Here is a 15,823-nt window from a genome sequence, read left to right as displayed (position 1 = left end):
TCTTCTCTCTCCCCTCTTATTTCCTTTTGAGTTTACCAAAATATGTCTGTGTATGTGTAATTGTGTTCAATTTTTCTTGATACAGTTCATATGAAAGTGAGCCTCATGAGATGTTCTCCCCACCCCTTCTTTCTTTATGACTATATAGTCTTTTATCTTCTGTACTTTTGTTATGTAATAGTTATTTCTTTCTGCTTCTTCCACCTTCCATTTTTGTCTTTTCCTAAGAAAGACAAAGTCACCCCCATCCTCTGTCATTTTCACCCTTTTTTATGACCCTTAAAAATATTAGGGTTCTGAGAATTTGATTCTTATCCTCTATTAACATAAAAAATTCATCCCCACATATTTAAGGGAATGATCAGTTAATTAAAAAAATATGAGAATGGCTCGTTAGGGGAGGGAGTCATACATGAGAGAGGACTTTTGGGTGATGTAAAAACAGAACATAGCAATAAAATTTTATTATAAAAATAGCATTGCAAATTTATAAGCATCTAAAATATAGATGCTGCCCAAGATTTTCTATTCTGTATGACTAGTCAGCTAATTAACAAGAATGTATCACTTGCAAATCACTATACAAACTGGGGTGGTGGTGTGTGGCTACAGAAGATATGGAAGCTGACCTTGAAGAACTTAGGTTGGTAGCACAGAACATCCACATATGAAAAAATGTGAAGACAGTTACAAAGAAACATGTAAACATATACAAATAGTATAGTAAGATGAAATTGATAATTTCTAAGAAGATGCTGAGCAAAGAAGTGATTGAAATGGCAAGGGACTTTTGGAAGAAAGGGCTGCTCATGGTGAGTTTGGCTTGTGGATAGGTATAGACAGATTAAATGGTTTTAGAAGAGGGCACTGGAGGATAAAAATTGGCACAAATCAATGATGTTCTGGTAGAAAACAATATTTTGCGCTTGAATGAGCTGTGGTTTCTTCACTTTGGGGAACTCCTAGTGTGGGCACCTAGGGTCACAGAGCCAGTAAGATCAGAATCAGAATTTGAACTCAGGCTTTCCTGACTCCAAGCTGAGAACTCTAACCACAATTCCACAAAGTGAGGGAGCAGTGTAGAAGATGATAATTATAAAGTAATTATTTTATCTCTGGTATAGTGGGTAGCACATTGGATTTGGAGTTATAAAGGACTTGGTCCAGAATGTTGCCTCTCACGTTTACCAACTGTCCAATGCTGGACAAATCATCTAACTCTGTTAGTTTCAGTTTCCTCACCTGTAAAATAGAGTTAGTAGCCACACTTCTCTCACAGAGTTGTGTGAAGATCAAATGAGATAGTGTATATAAAGTGCTTTGTAAATATTAGAGCACTAGATAAAGAACAGCTCTTATTATAAAGCCAACTGCCTCAGGCACCAAGTTGGCAGATGATAGTTCATTTGTTTATTAAGTAGTAGAATTTGACATTTGAAGATCCTCTTTTTTACTAAATATCAAATATCCCTAGACCTACTGGGCCTATGCTTTTGCATATATATATATATGTATATATATATATATATATATATATACATATATATATATATGCATATATGCGTGTGTATCTAATCTATTATATACATATGCATATATAAAGTCTATTATATATGCAAATAAGCTATTACATATGCATATAATAGAATTTTATATATGCATATGTATATAATAGACTACACTTTCTTTTGAAAAAGGTACAGAAAGCCTTTTTCTTTTGTCATAGACTATTCATCATTGTTAACCTTCTATACATCTTTTTTACTATATGGGGCCAGGGTGGGATTACTATTACAAAGAGGAACATAGTCATTAAAAATAAGTATGAAGGATGAAATGTACATCTACTGTACCCTTGAAAATGTGTAAAAGATACCATCATTCTGTAGATATGTATATTTATGAAATAGCTAATAAAATAAATATTGGTAAGTTAACAAGGAATGTGGCTGGTGAATCTCTTTTAGGGGCAAGCTGTGATGGGGACTATGCGGTTGTGAAACATGGAGGATCTTTTGCCTAACATTAAAAATGTTTTTTGAAATCAAGTTAAAAAATGTAAACGTCCTCACTCTAGTTGGACCTTAAGGATTTGGAGCACAGGAACTTTACAAGCAGTCAGTAAATGGTTTCTTCCATTTATAAACTTATGCATAACATAATAACATTTAAGTAGACGCTAAAATTTTATTAGTATTTGATATAAAAACCTAGCCAAGTACAAAACAGTGCTTAGTATTAAAAATGTTAGAAACCTGTGTTTAAATTGGTCTTAAACAATTAAATTAAGTGTTTTTTCTACTAGAGACATTTCTTGGCTTTTGTTATTGTGAAAAAATGACTTTCTTCGTGTGTGTGTGTGTGTATGTGTGTGTGTGTGTGTGTATAAAATATCAAACATCTAGGGGAGGAGTTGGAGGGGAAAGATGAGAAAATAATTTGGGTTATTTTTACTGGCATTCACAAACCTCTTAGAATTCTTTCGGTTTTTAAATTTATGATGTAGGCCAAGGTATTTTCTCAAATGACTATCATAGAGAATAAACCATTTATTTTAAGTGACCACTGAAACTCAGTGGACAATTTCTCTTTAAAATTTCCCCTTGTCTTTGAGGTTAAGATGCAGATCTAATCTGTAAATATTCATTCTTATACCCTGCCTAGCTCACAGGATTGTTGTGAAGAACGAAGTTGTCTCCCATAGTCTAGACAGAAGTGCTTTGAAATCTTCAAGGTACAAGTGTAAGTTCAATAGGTTATCAGTGACTGCTCAACCCAAACTTAAGTGTGAGCTGATGATATTATTTTGACGGGTCGGTTTCTATGAAAGCCTTCTTGTAAGAAGTTTTGTACTAACTTCCACTTAATTATTTACTAATGACTAGACTAATTAATGTAACTCAGGTTTGGAACCATCAGTGTGTTAGTGACAAAACTTTCTCTCCTTTCTTGATGTTATGTATCACTTTAGAAAAATCAAAAGAAAAGCAGTGGGCCCACGAGAAAACATTCGGAGGGTGTTGCAACAGCGGGACACATCGGGGTGAGTGAAAAAAGTACGCCTTTATGTTTGTGTGCATGTAAATTGGATCTTAAATATATCCTGATTTCATCCTCCACCCCTCATCTTATTTACACAAAGAAATTTGGTTTCTAACAAGAGACAAAACACTCAACAAAATCTTCCTGAGGGTTATTAAAACCGTCCCCAGAATTGTTTGTCTTGTCATGCTCTACAGTCACTTTTGATTCGGCTGGAAAACCCGGTCCATCTGGAGAAAAGAGAGATAATTTATCGCCAGTCAGTTGATTCAAAGAAAGGGTTAATTAGGATACTAAACGTTGCTGGTTAATTTACCAAGCTCTTCTGTGTAAGGGAGAACAAATATGTAATCTGCTGCCCCACCCCAGATTAAAAAGAAATCTGGTTTATATTCAGTTTGGTTCTGTATCTTCTTTCAGCTGGAAACCTCCTTTTTGACCCCAGGTGCCTTGAAAGATATTTCAAACCCATAGAGAAACTTTTAATGTAAAGAAGAAAGGCAGAGACCACCTGGGAGAAATACATATTTAAAAAATATTGTGACTCTCACCTTTTCCAGACACCGCCGGATACACCTCCTGCTCACCCCCAAGCTCCAGAGAAGCTTCAGGGTAGGATTCTTAATGATCAGAATAATTAAAAAGAATAAGTGGAAGGATTTGTTTAGAGTAGGATGCCAAAGCGCTGGAGGAAAAGCCAGGAGAAAGTAGGGAAGGGACCGTTTCCTGACAGGTACTAGTTTTTCCTTCTCGGAAACAAATGTAAATGTCACTGTAAAAAGAAATATAACGTAAAAAGGTCACTGGCACTGTTTTCTTTCCAGGAAGGTTTAGGAATTTGGACCTCACGATTGATGGGATTGACATCCGTTAAAGGATAAATTCTAAGGATCACTGAGAAGAAAAGAAAACCACGCCACTGGATCTTTCGTGGAAAGAAAACTAGCAAAAGACCTAGGATATCAAACTCGAGCCATTTAGAACAGATGCAGAAATTTAAAAAAAAAAATTCTACTCTAGAGAGTGGGTGGGAGTGGGAAAAGGACACACAGATTAGGACTCTGCATCATTTTTCAAATGAAAACATCGGAGACCTGGAGAAAAGCAAGTTTAGATCAGGACCAGGGGCAGCGGTTCGTCCGCCGGGGTAACAGTTTCAAGAGCATGGCTTACTTTTGGTGACTGGTTTGTATAGGTGCGAATACTGTAACGGGACCAAAAGGGGAGCTAAACCTCAGCCTGGCAGAGCGGACTGCCCCAGCTGAAAGGGGCAAGTCCGTCCAACCCTGTGTCTCAACTCTTTTCTAGTCTCGTCCTTCCCTGGCAGTTCACCGGACACTGATACCTGTCTACCTCGCAGTTCTCTCTAATAAACTCTCCCGGATCTTGCTGCGTTCTAAGCCCGCTCTGCGTTCACCTTCCGTCCCGTCTCGTTCCTTTGGCGGTTAGTCTGGCTTCGTTGCCAAGTTAGAAGAGGCGGGAGAAAGCTGGCTTTAACTCTGCTTGCCTTGTATTTTATGCCCCCAAACCCCTTGACTTTGTTTTGATGTTATCTGTCCAATGAGTACTCCATTTCGATTTCTCAAACCCGCAGGTAAGATGCGAAAGACCATTAGGGTTAAGCAAATAATTTTCTTTTTTAAGATGGGATTTGGAAGAAAAAAAAAGTGAAATGCAAATGCTTTTTTTTAAAGTTAGCAGTTGAAAAAATCATGTGATTTGAACTTGTGCGTATGTTTTAATCCCACAATATCCTACAAAGTTTTGGATTCCACCCGAGTCACAGTTATTTCGTGTTATCGGTTCTCATTGCTAGGCTTGCGGTGAAGGGGGCTGCTTTGAAACTGTAGGTTTGGGAGAGAGGATGCTCACAGCTGGAGTGGCTGCACATCTGTCTGGTTCAGAATGCAGAACAGACTCTGCATCTGTGTGTTGTTCCCGGTCTCTCCCCCCTCCCCTGGTCCACTGCCCCCCCAAGGATACACGTCACTTCTACGACTGAGCTCCACAGGTAATGGCTTGGCCTGCTTCTGAGAACCTTTTTTTCCCTCTTTTTTCCTTTGTATGTGTTTCTACTCTCTCTCTGCGTTCTCTGTGTGTGCTTGGGTACGTATAAAGAGAAGGGAGGAGGTAGCTGGAGAAGCAGTGGCTCCGCCAGTGGGCGTTCTCTGGCTGCTGCCGGAGCGTCCAGGGGAGGCACTGCAGTGATTTTATCCGCTGCTTCTGAGCATCCATCGAGCAACCTATACATCAGAGCGCACAGCAAACACACAGAGCCCATAGGTGTACCCGCCCCCATCCCCCCACCTCCCCAGCCGGAGGGGAAGACGAGTCCTAGCTCCACTCGGGAGCCACCGCTGGACCAGCCCCGACAGACATCAGCACGTCCCCTTCCCCCTAGAGAGGGGATGAAAATGTGAAGATTTTACAGGGCGGGGAACCGAGAACGGGAGAGGGGGGACAGGCCTCCCTCCCACCAGCCTTTCGCCGTGGTTAGCCTGGAAAGCTCCTAGCGGGAGGGGAGCCTAGACGGAGAGAGGCGCCTGGCCGCGTCTCCGGCTCTTCGCCGCCCCCCGCCCCCCACCTCGCGGCGCCTCTAGCCAACGTCCTGCCTCGAACTACCGCGAAAAAGGGAGGAGGGTCATGTCCAACCCCGAGGAGCCGCTTTTATCCCGCCCCCAGGCCCCTCCGTCTGCAGACGGGAAAAGGCTCAGATCCGGCCACTACCGACTGCACTCGGATCTCGGCGGCGGCGGCCAGGGCGGGGACGCTCCCCGCGCTCCCAAGGCTGGGCACGCCCGCAGCTTCCCTTTGCTGCTAGCCCGCGCAGCCCCGGGCACAGACGGTCCGGGCCCCGGCGCCGCTCGCTTCTCTCCGTGCGGAGCTCGCGGCGGCGGCGGCAGCGGCAGCGGGGTCGTCCTCCGAGCTCCTTTCTCCGTTCCCTCTTCCTCCTCCCCTTCTCCATCTTCCTTTTACTTCTTGCCGCCCCCGCCTCCCCCTCCTCCTCTTCTCCCCTCCTCGCCTTGCTTTCACCTCCCAGCGGGTCTCCAAGGAAGGGAAGCGGCGGCAGCAGCGGGAGGAGGAGGAGGACGTGGAGGAGGAGGAGGAGGAGGAGGAGATGTTGGAGGAGGAGGAGGAAGAGGAGAAGAAACAGCTCCCTTGATCGCCCGCCGGAGCAGTAGTAGTAGCAGCAGCAGCGGCGGCGGCAGCGGCGGCAGCAGCGGGATCTGCAGCGGCAGCCCCGGCAGCGGCAGCGGCAGCGGCGGGAGGCGGCGGCTCTTCTTCTCTCCTCCTTCGCTCCAGGGTTTGCTGCTCCCAGCCTCCGTCGGCCCCCGGCTGCAGCCGCCGCCGCCTCGGCTCCTCCTCTCCCGGGCCGCCTGCAGCCTGTGGTCCTCCCCTTTCTTCGGCGCTGCAGGCGCAGCCCGAGCCGGCCGTGGGGGCCCGGCTTACAGCGGCAGCAGCGGCGGCAAAATTCAGCAGCCCCAGCAGCAGCAGCAGCAGCCGCCTAGAGGCTCCTTCTCCTTCGCCGCCGCCTCCCCCTGGTCACTAGGGTCCGACATGGAAGATGGACCTTCTAGTAACACTAGCTGCTTTAGGAGGTTCACCGAGTGCTTCTTGAACACGAGTAAGTGGCCGTCTGCTTTCTTCTCCGCCTTGCCCTCGCCCACCCCCGAATTCTTGGGAGGGCTGGAGGAACGCAGGGGAGAGAGGAGAGCTCGTGCCAGTGTGCGTTTTAGAGGGGCATTCAGTTTGGCAAAGGGGCAGGGAGCTTTGGCTTGGCTTTTTAATCCAGTATGCTTTAGGGAGAGGAGATGAGAGCGGAAACATTATATAGAGTGTGAATGAAGCGGGCGCCGGGAACGTGTCGAAAAGGGTGTTTTTTAAATTTTATTTTATTTTACGTCTGTGTGTGTACGGTATGTGCATGCGTCTGAGAGGCGGCAGAACTGGAGGTAATTTGTCTAGGCAGAAAACCACCGTCCAGTCCCCGCGTCGAGGTCCAGACGAAGTCACCTGGCACGTACCCTTCTAGGTGTTCCAGCCAGAAAGCCCATTCTTCCTTCTCCGGGCGGGGGCTGACCCGTCCGGAGTCAAGGGCACTTTGGGGGGCCCCGGCCCTGGGCAGGCTGCAGCGACCCCGAGACGAACCTGCTGCCCCTGCGGCCGGCGGCCGGGGCTGGGACTTGGTTACAAACTCTGTTAGACCAGGAGGAAACAAGTGTCTGCACCTGGCTCGTGTTCCGGCCGTGAGGGAGTCGAAGTTTCAGGGTCATGGTCTGCCCTCTGGTCTCTGTGCCCTTTTCTGTTCAATTTAGGGAATTTAATGGGTGTCCGGGTTCTCGGTAGGGGGTAATCAGCCAAAGCACAAGAATCCCGGTGCCTCGGGGGTGCACGAAGACAATCGGCCGTCCTAGACCGCTGGACTTGCATCTCCTGACAGCTGGCATCTGCCTTCATCATCAGGTGCAAGCCGGCCTGGGCTGCGAAGAGGGCAGCCTCAGGAAGCTGGCAAAGGGAACTCGGCCGGGGCATCTCCTCGAAAGGCAAGGGGAAAAAAGTGGAGACTCTTCGAGAAGAGAGGAGGTGATGGGAGGGGAATGGAGGAGAGGCCTCCAAAGCGGGAGAAAAGAGGGGCTTTTGCTAACTGTCAGAAGAGTACATTGGAAGAAGGAAGGAATTATGGGAGGGCTTGGATTAGTGGGAGATGAAGTGGACTCGAGGAAAAGGGATAGTGCCCTACGTGGCCCAGACTTGCAGAGACCGCACGTTAGACTACCACTGCAGGGAAAGCTTGGGATGGGGAGAACGTGTCTCTTTGCAGAAGCTTTTCCAAGGAGTACCCCCCCTCCCCAATTCCATAGTTCTTTTGGGGCCTATAGATTTTGCAGTTTGGTCTCTTGGGGAATCACATCTCATGTTTACCAGTTTGGGAAACTTCCCTACTGGGTTTCCTGGCTTATTTGACCTCCTCTGAGAAGCTCCTTCAGGAGCCTAAGCAGTGTTCTGGAGTTCACTTTTCCAGTCCAGAAGTTTTCATTTTTCAGCATGCACTTTATGGTCCTGTTTAGCATTTGGTCTGCAGTTCCCAAGGGAATCAAAAGGAACTTTTAGGAAATTTTGTTCCTGGTGACTGAAAGCTAAACTAGGGATGTGGGGAAAAGTCACCTGCTTTCTGCCAAAATAAATTGCTTGCTAAAAGGCCAGCAGTTTCTCGCTAAAGGGCTTTCCTTTGCTGGGTTCCAAGTCTTCCAGGCACCCTCTTGGGTATTTTGGATTTGTATTGTCTGATAGCTGTCCATTGGCCATCGAGTTACAGCCCTGAAATAGTGCTTAATTCCTCTAACCCTTACCCCTAGTCTTGTTCCAGAATAGCCCCACACGTGGATCCTTCCTGTTACAGGTGTCGCTCTATTCCTATAGATCTCAAAAGGTGAGAGAGGAGGAAAGTGAGAGAGTGAGAAACATGGTTTCAATTCACTGTTCGTTCATTTCACTGAAGCTACAAAGTGGCAAAGATGCCCTACAGTGAGAAGTCGGAACTTATTTGGTCACTGCTTTTCTTGTGCTCCTTAAACTTGGCAGCCCACCCTCAGCATATAGGTCACAGGATTATAGGATCCCAGATTTAAAGCTGGAAGAGACCTTAGAGGTCATGGTCTAGCCCCTTCATTTTACACATAAAGGAAACTGAGGTCCAGACCAGAGTCACAAACTAGTTAGTACCTTCAGCAGGATTTGAATTCTGTTCTTACTGAATTCAACCTCAGTAAGTGTGATATTCCTTTTGCTTCACTGCTTCTCCTGAGGTGCTTGCTCTGAGTGCAAAGTGGAAAGTGCCCTTATTTCTTTGTCTGCAAATAGAAAGCATGGCTCAGTGTGTAGATTTAAATAATTCTTTTCTTTTGAGTTTACTTGTGAATTTTCTTGTTCCTTCTGCTTTTCTAGAAGGGGCTGAGAAATTCACTGAAAAAAGTTAGTTGGGGGAAATAATGTGTTATAATAAATAACAAGTACTGGTCGTTGAAGATACCTTTAACTATAAAAACAAGAAGAGAATGGAGAAAAATTGTGGGAAGGGGAGATGAGGACAAATCATTTAAAGTCAGGTGTCTTGAATTTCTAGAGGCAAACCTTAAGAAGAATTCCATTTCGAGAGGAAAAGGGAAGACTGTAGACAGTACCTGTGCTACCAGTTGCTCTTACAGGGGAAAAAGCTAGAGTTTAAGGTGGAGGAGGAGAGGCTCATCACTTTATATTTCCTAGGTCTTTGCCACCAATCATAATACCCTTAGATAGGGAAATTTTGGGTTCTGTGAAATGAAGGGGCTGAAAATTTTCCTTGGATTGCTATAAGAGCAGAAAGATTTTATTCTCATTCTTTTTTCATCATCTATGGAGGTCACAAGAGCTATAGCATCAAGTACTTTAGATTGATTTATCAATGCTAAAAGCATATAAACACAACTGATTTTTACCCTGGCTGTGTTTACCATGATGAAGGTCTTATTAGATTCATACATTGTCATGGCTTGATTTTTTCAAACACTAATTTTCTTATAATGAATTGCACAAGTTACAAAACAAAATAGTGAAAGCAGGAAATTTCCTGAATGAAAAAAAAAACCCAATTATATGAGAGTTCCATGAAAACCATAGTCCTAAGAAAGAATAGTACAATGGCATCATATGGATTTATCCACCACTTGTGATCAAGACAACAATTTATTGGAGTTTTAGATTATTGAGAATTACAATGAATAAAAAAATTGGTTCTATCAAGGGGAACTGAAGTTTACAAAAGGCACCATAGCTGGTTTTAGATGAGGCAGATTTCAAAGAAAACAAAGTATTGTTAAAGATACTTGTTCAGTCCTCTCTGAAAGGTTGCAGAATTAATCATCATTAAGGAATGGCCTATCACTTCAGAAAAAAGATCATAGATTTTGAACTGGAACGACCCTAAGAGGTCACCTGGTCCAAGTTTCTTATTGTATTTATAGGAAACCTGTCTTGATTATCACTCCACAAAATCATTACGAATGCACTTGGTACTTACTCATTTATGTTCATGTTGTTTTCCCAACACAGGTGAAAAACTCCTCCAAGGCCAGGGCAGTGTTGTCTTTGTATCTCTGCTTCCAGAGACATAATGCCAGTCCTTTAATAATACTTGTGAAATGAATTTTACCGATAAATTGAATCCCAGAAAGGTTAAGTGGTTTGTCCCGGAACACACTGGTATGTTGGAGAGCCAGCATTTGAACAATTAGGTGGTGCAGTGTATAGAGCCCTGGTCCTGGAGTTAGACACTTAATAGCTGCATAACCCTAGGCAAATCACTTAATTTCATCCTGCCTCAGTTTCCTCATCTGTAAATGGAGATAATAAAAGCATTCCACAAAACTACCTCCATACTCTAAGGATAAAATGAGATAATATTTTAAAAAGTACTTTGCAAAACTGAAAGTTATACACACACACATACACACACACATATACATATTAGCTATTATTTTTATTTAACAAAGGACTTCTGACTCCAGACTCAGCTGTACCATATTTCCCCCATTTTATAAATATTCATATAATTAGAAAACAGATGATTTATATATATACATATGTAAATATATGCTTATATTTACACATACTATAATCCATCCATTCTTTTATGTATATCTGAACACATGTTTTATATATGTAAATATATGTATATATACATACACACACATATATATGTATATATACATATATATGTATATATACATATATATATGTATGTGTATATAAGCAGATTTTGGATTATACTTGGTGTATCCTTGTCAAAACTCAAAGGAGTAAAGGGACTTTGTAGCTATTCATGGAAGTATTCTTCTGGGTTAAATGCAAAGTGCTGAATTTAGAATCTCTAAAGATCTGGATTGAATCTCATTTCTGACACTTAGTCTTAGTACCTGTGTGATCCTTTGTGGCCTCTCTGATGTTGTTCAATCAATTTTTCAGTTGTGTCCGATTCTTTTTGACCCCATTTTGTGCGTGTGCGCATGCATGTGTGGGTGCGTGCGTGCGTGCGTGTGTGTGTGTGTGTGTGTGTTTTGGCAAAGATCCTGGAGTGATTTGCCCTTTGCTTCCCCAGCTCATTTTATAGATGAGGAAACTGAGGCAAATAGGATTAGGTGACTTGCCTAGGGTCACACAGCTAGTATGTGTCTGAGATCTGATTTGAACATAGGCAGAAAAGTCTTCTTGACTCTAGGTCCAGCACTCTATCCACTTCACCACCTAACTGCCCTGACCACCAGTCTACTTAACTATAAAATGGAGATATTAAAGCTATAGGAGCTACCTAGAAGGATCATCTTCAGGCTTGAATGAGATAATATATGTAAAGTACTTTGTAAACCTTGAAGTTCTACATAAATGTCAGTGATTATGAATACATTAGAGATGTGCTCTTTTAAGTCCTCAGAAAGATTATTTTAAATTCTGTACCTTATCAAACAATTTACTTTTCTCTTCCTTTCATCATATCAAAATCCTAAACTATTCAACTCCACACTTGCTGGTTCACCTCTTTGGCTGTGATGCCCTAGAATGAACTCTACTAGTGATAACACATCTACAACAGAAAATTCTGAGAACATCCAGTAAACCAGTGAAGAGTTCACCAAGAATAATTTTCAGTATTTTCCTTCATAAATTGTTTCATGTCTTGAGATTTAAGGTGACAGTAAGTGCGTCAGTATTGAGTAATTGAAATTTTTGTTCTTCATTAGTATCATTGTCTCGTCACTTTTCATTAGTCTTCATTAGTCTCGTTCTCTCCTCCAGGAATGGGTAATTATCCTAATGACTTGAGGTTCTTTGTTTATTTTCTTCTGTTCACCAGGGTTTGTTGGATTACCAAAATGTGTTGGGAGCTTTTGTTAGGCTGGTTGGCATTTAATAGTGTCATGAAATATAGATAAGAATCATATCTTTTTGTGGGACTAATAAGAGGAAAATTATTTTAACTTTGTTTTTAAAAACATTTTCCATTGGACTTTTTTTCAACTCATTTTAAGCCAATGTCTTAATGCATTATTATTTTGATAATTTGAGTGATGTTTCAGTGACTTGGAATTATTTTTCTAATAGACTTTAAAAACATTTAGCTTTGAAAAAATTTGCAAACATGTTTATATTGATGTCAATATATTTGATTTGAGGAAAGCTAACTTCAATATTCCAGATGCTTAAATAAAATTTAGAAATATCAGAATAAAAAGGCAGCATTTGGTTTCATTTTTCTATGTGGAACTAAGCTCCTTGGTGGGATGAACTTTTTTTTTTTTAAATTGTGTTTTTAACACAGTGCCTGGCACATAGAAGGTGCTTAATAAATTCTTGCTGACTGGCTAAATCCTAATCCTTAAGTGTGCTTCTGACAATTGTTCTTTTCAGCTCCTTCATTTTAAGAAGCAGATAACTTTATCAGTTTCTTTCTCAGCTGCACTGTTAGGCACAGTTTTATCTAATACATTTATATTGTAGGTGTGTGTGTGCGTGTGTGCGTGTGTGTGTGTGTGTGTGTCTATTTTCTACTATATTCTGTCTAGATAATTAAGAGGATTAAAATGATACCTTTCTGGCTCAGGTGTGGCAAATCTTTTCTTCTCTGTCATTTAAAAAAGAAAGAGGAGAAGAAAGAGGGTGGTAGGAAGGAAGGACCTTTACTGAATGAATTCTGGATTCCAAAAGATCTTTTAAACTTATCACTGTAGATGGTCTGTTTGTTGAATCTTTTGTCAGTGTTAATTTTTCTCTCTGTTCCATCTCATTTCCTGCTTCACACTTGTCTAATTCTAGTAAGTTGTGATAAGAAGGCTACAGTGTCCAAATTATTGAATTTATTAATGGGAAGTAGTTAGATTTTTGTTTAGTTTTTAATTCTTTTGAAAATGTTCATTTTGTTTTCCATATTTTCAGCTGATTGTTATGGCTTTAAAGATTCATATGTCCTATAGAGACCAAACATTTTATCCTATAGGGACCAAGCATTTTATCTCTATGTTGAATCCTTTGGTCTACACATTCAAGGACCTGCCTCTCAAAAGGGTGGTTTGAAATTCACTGCTTATACTGAAGCAAGTGGTCTATGTTGATCATGCTGGTGGTATACTTTAGATTATTATGCCATCTCTGATTTTACCTAATTCCAGTGACTCACACTCAAACTTGTCCTCAGACTCTCATCTTCAGAACTCCCTTGCTGAGAAGGGCATCAGATGGAAAATGACGAAATTAGCGTTCCTTCATGCTTCTTGGAGCTCTTGGAGCAGAGCAGATCCTCTCAGAACTAATCTACACAGTTCAAGTCTTTGCTTGGCCTGTTCACGAACAACAATGGAAAGACAAAGAGCCCTTTTGTGTGCTTTACACCCCATCTCCTGGCAAAAACAACATGAGTTTGCCTATCTCCGGTTGTCACTGCTGCTGACATTCAAGCAGTGTTATGCCAAAGGGCAAATAAAAAAAAAAAATGAGTTATGTATTGGAGAAAGAACCTTTGGCTATTCTTGACTTTTCATTCTGAAAATCCCAAAGATAGACCACAGAAGATAGAGTATCTCTTCCTGTCCTAGATCCTTCCTTCTCCTGTGGATCAGTGATTTCAACAGAATTACAGAATCTCAGAAGTAGAAGCAAGCTCATTGGCCATTCTAGTTCAGTCTGAATCTGATCCCCTCCTATAATGTGCCTTGACAATGTGCCTCTACAGATCTCCAGAGGGGAAAAGCACTACTACCTGAGGCTGCCCATTCTCCTTTTGAAAAGCTTTAAATTTTTAGAAGCTTTCCCTTTATGCTAACTGCATTTTCTTCTTCCTTGTAAAAAAATTGATATTCTACCCATTGCTGCTGTTTCTGCCTGCTGGGACCTAAAGCACACAAATCTACATGATAGCCTTTCAGATACTCGAAGACAAATACCATGTCACTACTGTCTCTTCTCCAGTCTATGTGTATCTCTAGTTTTTTAGTTTTTTTTTAACCAATATTGATCAAGCATGTCCTTCTTAAAATATGGTACCTATAACTGAATATAGTAGTCTAGCTGTGGTTTTTTACCTCCTCTTTCAGAGTTTAAGCTATCAACTGTGAAAAAAAAAATGTTGTAAAGTTTGACAAGTAATGAACTGATTGAATACAGTAGAACCAGAGGAAAAAGTGGAGAGCAGAATCATAAATCCCTGTGAACAAGGACTGCAGGTATATTTGGAACACAGTCTATTACCAAGTCTTTAACATTTATAATTCAATATTTCTTGGTTTCATGAAAGATAAAGTTTTAATACCCTTTTATGTTTAAATTAAACATAATTACTTAGCAGTCATAACATATACATGTGTACACACATACACACACATACAAATGTGTGTGTGTGTGTGTATATATATATATATATATATATATATATATATATATATATATATATATATATATATACATATTTTAAGAATAACGTATAGTATTACTCGATATGTCTGTGATGTGAACTGTCCACCGCATACCTTGGATGAAATGAAAGTGTTAAGATAGAAATGTCAAGCCTTGTAATGCATACAAATTAAAACATCTTACACTTGATTAACTCATTTCTTATTTTTACAGGGATGATGAAACTGAGATAGCAGAGAGATACAGGACCAATAATAGTATTTCACATTTACATAGTCCTTTGTACTTAGAAAATGTTTTCATATAATCTAAAATGAACCTCCCACCACCCCATGAGGTGTTATTATTCTCTTTTACAGAAGAGAAAATTGAGGCCCAAAGAGGTTTTTCTGAAGACCACACAGCTTGTACCTGATTCCACAGATCAGAATCCTTCTAGTCTGACTCAAAGCTCATTGTCCACTTTTCAGCGTCCTACAATGCCAGTAGCAGTTTTGTCCTGATGGCGCTATTTAGATCTAATAGTTGCCCTTGGGAGTTAAAACGTTTCAATTAGCAGATTTTACTGAATGACCGTCTTGTAGGTGATGACTCTTGATTCTTTTCTAGATGACTCAATGAGATGTAAAGATATTTAACACTTGATCCCTTCTTTTAGGGAACTTTTGCTTTAAAAGAGAATTCGACTCTAGACCCATGAAAAGATAACTATTGAAGCAAAGTAGTAAATAAAATATAGTGTGGTACAGTAGAAAAATCAATGCTTTTAGAATCTCAGGACTTATATTTAAATCCTGTTTCAGATGGTAATTGTCTCTGTGACTTTGGACAAATCAATTAGACTCCATGGACCTCAGTTTCCTTAAGTGTAAAATGAAGAGGTTGAACTAGATGCCTTTGAGTTCCCTTCCCATTCTTGATCTGTGAGCCTATCATAAGTGCCAAATGGGTGAACTTTTAAGAGGAGAGGTGTGAAGCTTCTGACTAGTGGTGGCCAAGAAAGGCTTAGAAAGAAGAAGGGAAAGAAATTTCTCATCTCAGAAAAAAAACTTCTTTTCATTTCTAGAGCCATCATGATAACTTCCCAAAGTGTTTTGAACTTTTAATTTTTCCTCAAATTTATTAATTCTTTTGTTTTCAGTTTTCAACAATCACTTCTAAGTTCCAAATTTTCTCCCCCTCCTCCCTTCCCCAAGATGCCGTGGAATCTTATGTGGGTTCTACACATGCATTCCTGTTAAACACATTTTTACATTAGTCATGTAGCATAGAAGAAGTAAAACAAATGGGAGAAACCATGAGAAAAATAAAACATAACAAAGGGAAAATAATCTGCTTCATT

At 41.1% G+C, this 15,823-nt stretch overlaps 1 protein-coding gene and 1 long non-coding RNA gene across 6 annotated transcripts in view; one reads left to right on the top strand and one right to left on the bottom strand.

Annotated features, from left to right (window-relative positions):
- Nucleotides 1–1,664: 1,664 nt before the first annotated feature.
- On the bottom strand, nt 1,665–4,302 carry LOC140527151 (uncharacterized). The gene is made up of 3 exons (XR_011974701.1): nt 4,216–4,302; nt 3,594–3,814; nt 1,665–3,272 (listed from the first exon to the last, which is right to left on the bottom strand). It is a non-coding gene; the product is annotated as an uncharacterized lncRNA (long non-coding RNA).
- Nucleotides 4,303–4,657: 355 nt separating this feature from the next.
- The window catches only part of PDE10A (phosphodiesterase 10A), a 435,545-nt gene continuing 424,379 nt past the window's right edge, over nt 4,658–15,823 (top strand). For 2 of the 5 annotated variants that reach the window (XM_072643847.1, XM_072643849.1), the window contains exon 1: nt 4,668–6,667. In XM_072643847.1, coding sequence (XP_072499948.1) covers nt 5,686–6,667 — 982 coding nt within the window. In that variant the 5' untranslated portion in view covers nt 4,668–5,685. Of the gene's footprint in view, nt 6,668–15,823 lie in introns of all 5 variants that reach the window. The other 3 variants (XR_011974697.1, XM_072643850.1, XM_072643848.1) reach the window with 3 other exon arrangements.

This window comes from Notamacropus eugenii, chromosome 2, assembly GCF_028372415.1.
Source record: "Notamacropus eugenii isolate mMacEug1 chromosome 2, mMacEug1.pri_v2, whole genome shotgun sequence".
NCBI lineage: Eukaryota > Metazoa > Chordata > Mammalia > Diprotodontia > Macropodidae > Notamacropus > Notamacropus eugenii.
Note: the sequence above shows the minus strand (reverse complement) of the source record. Positions and strands in the feature narration are given on the sequence as shown.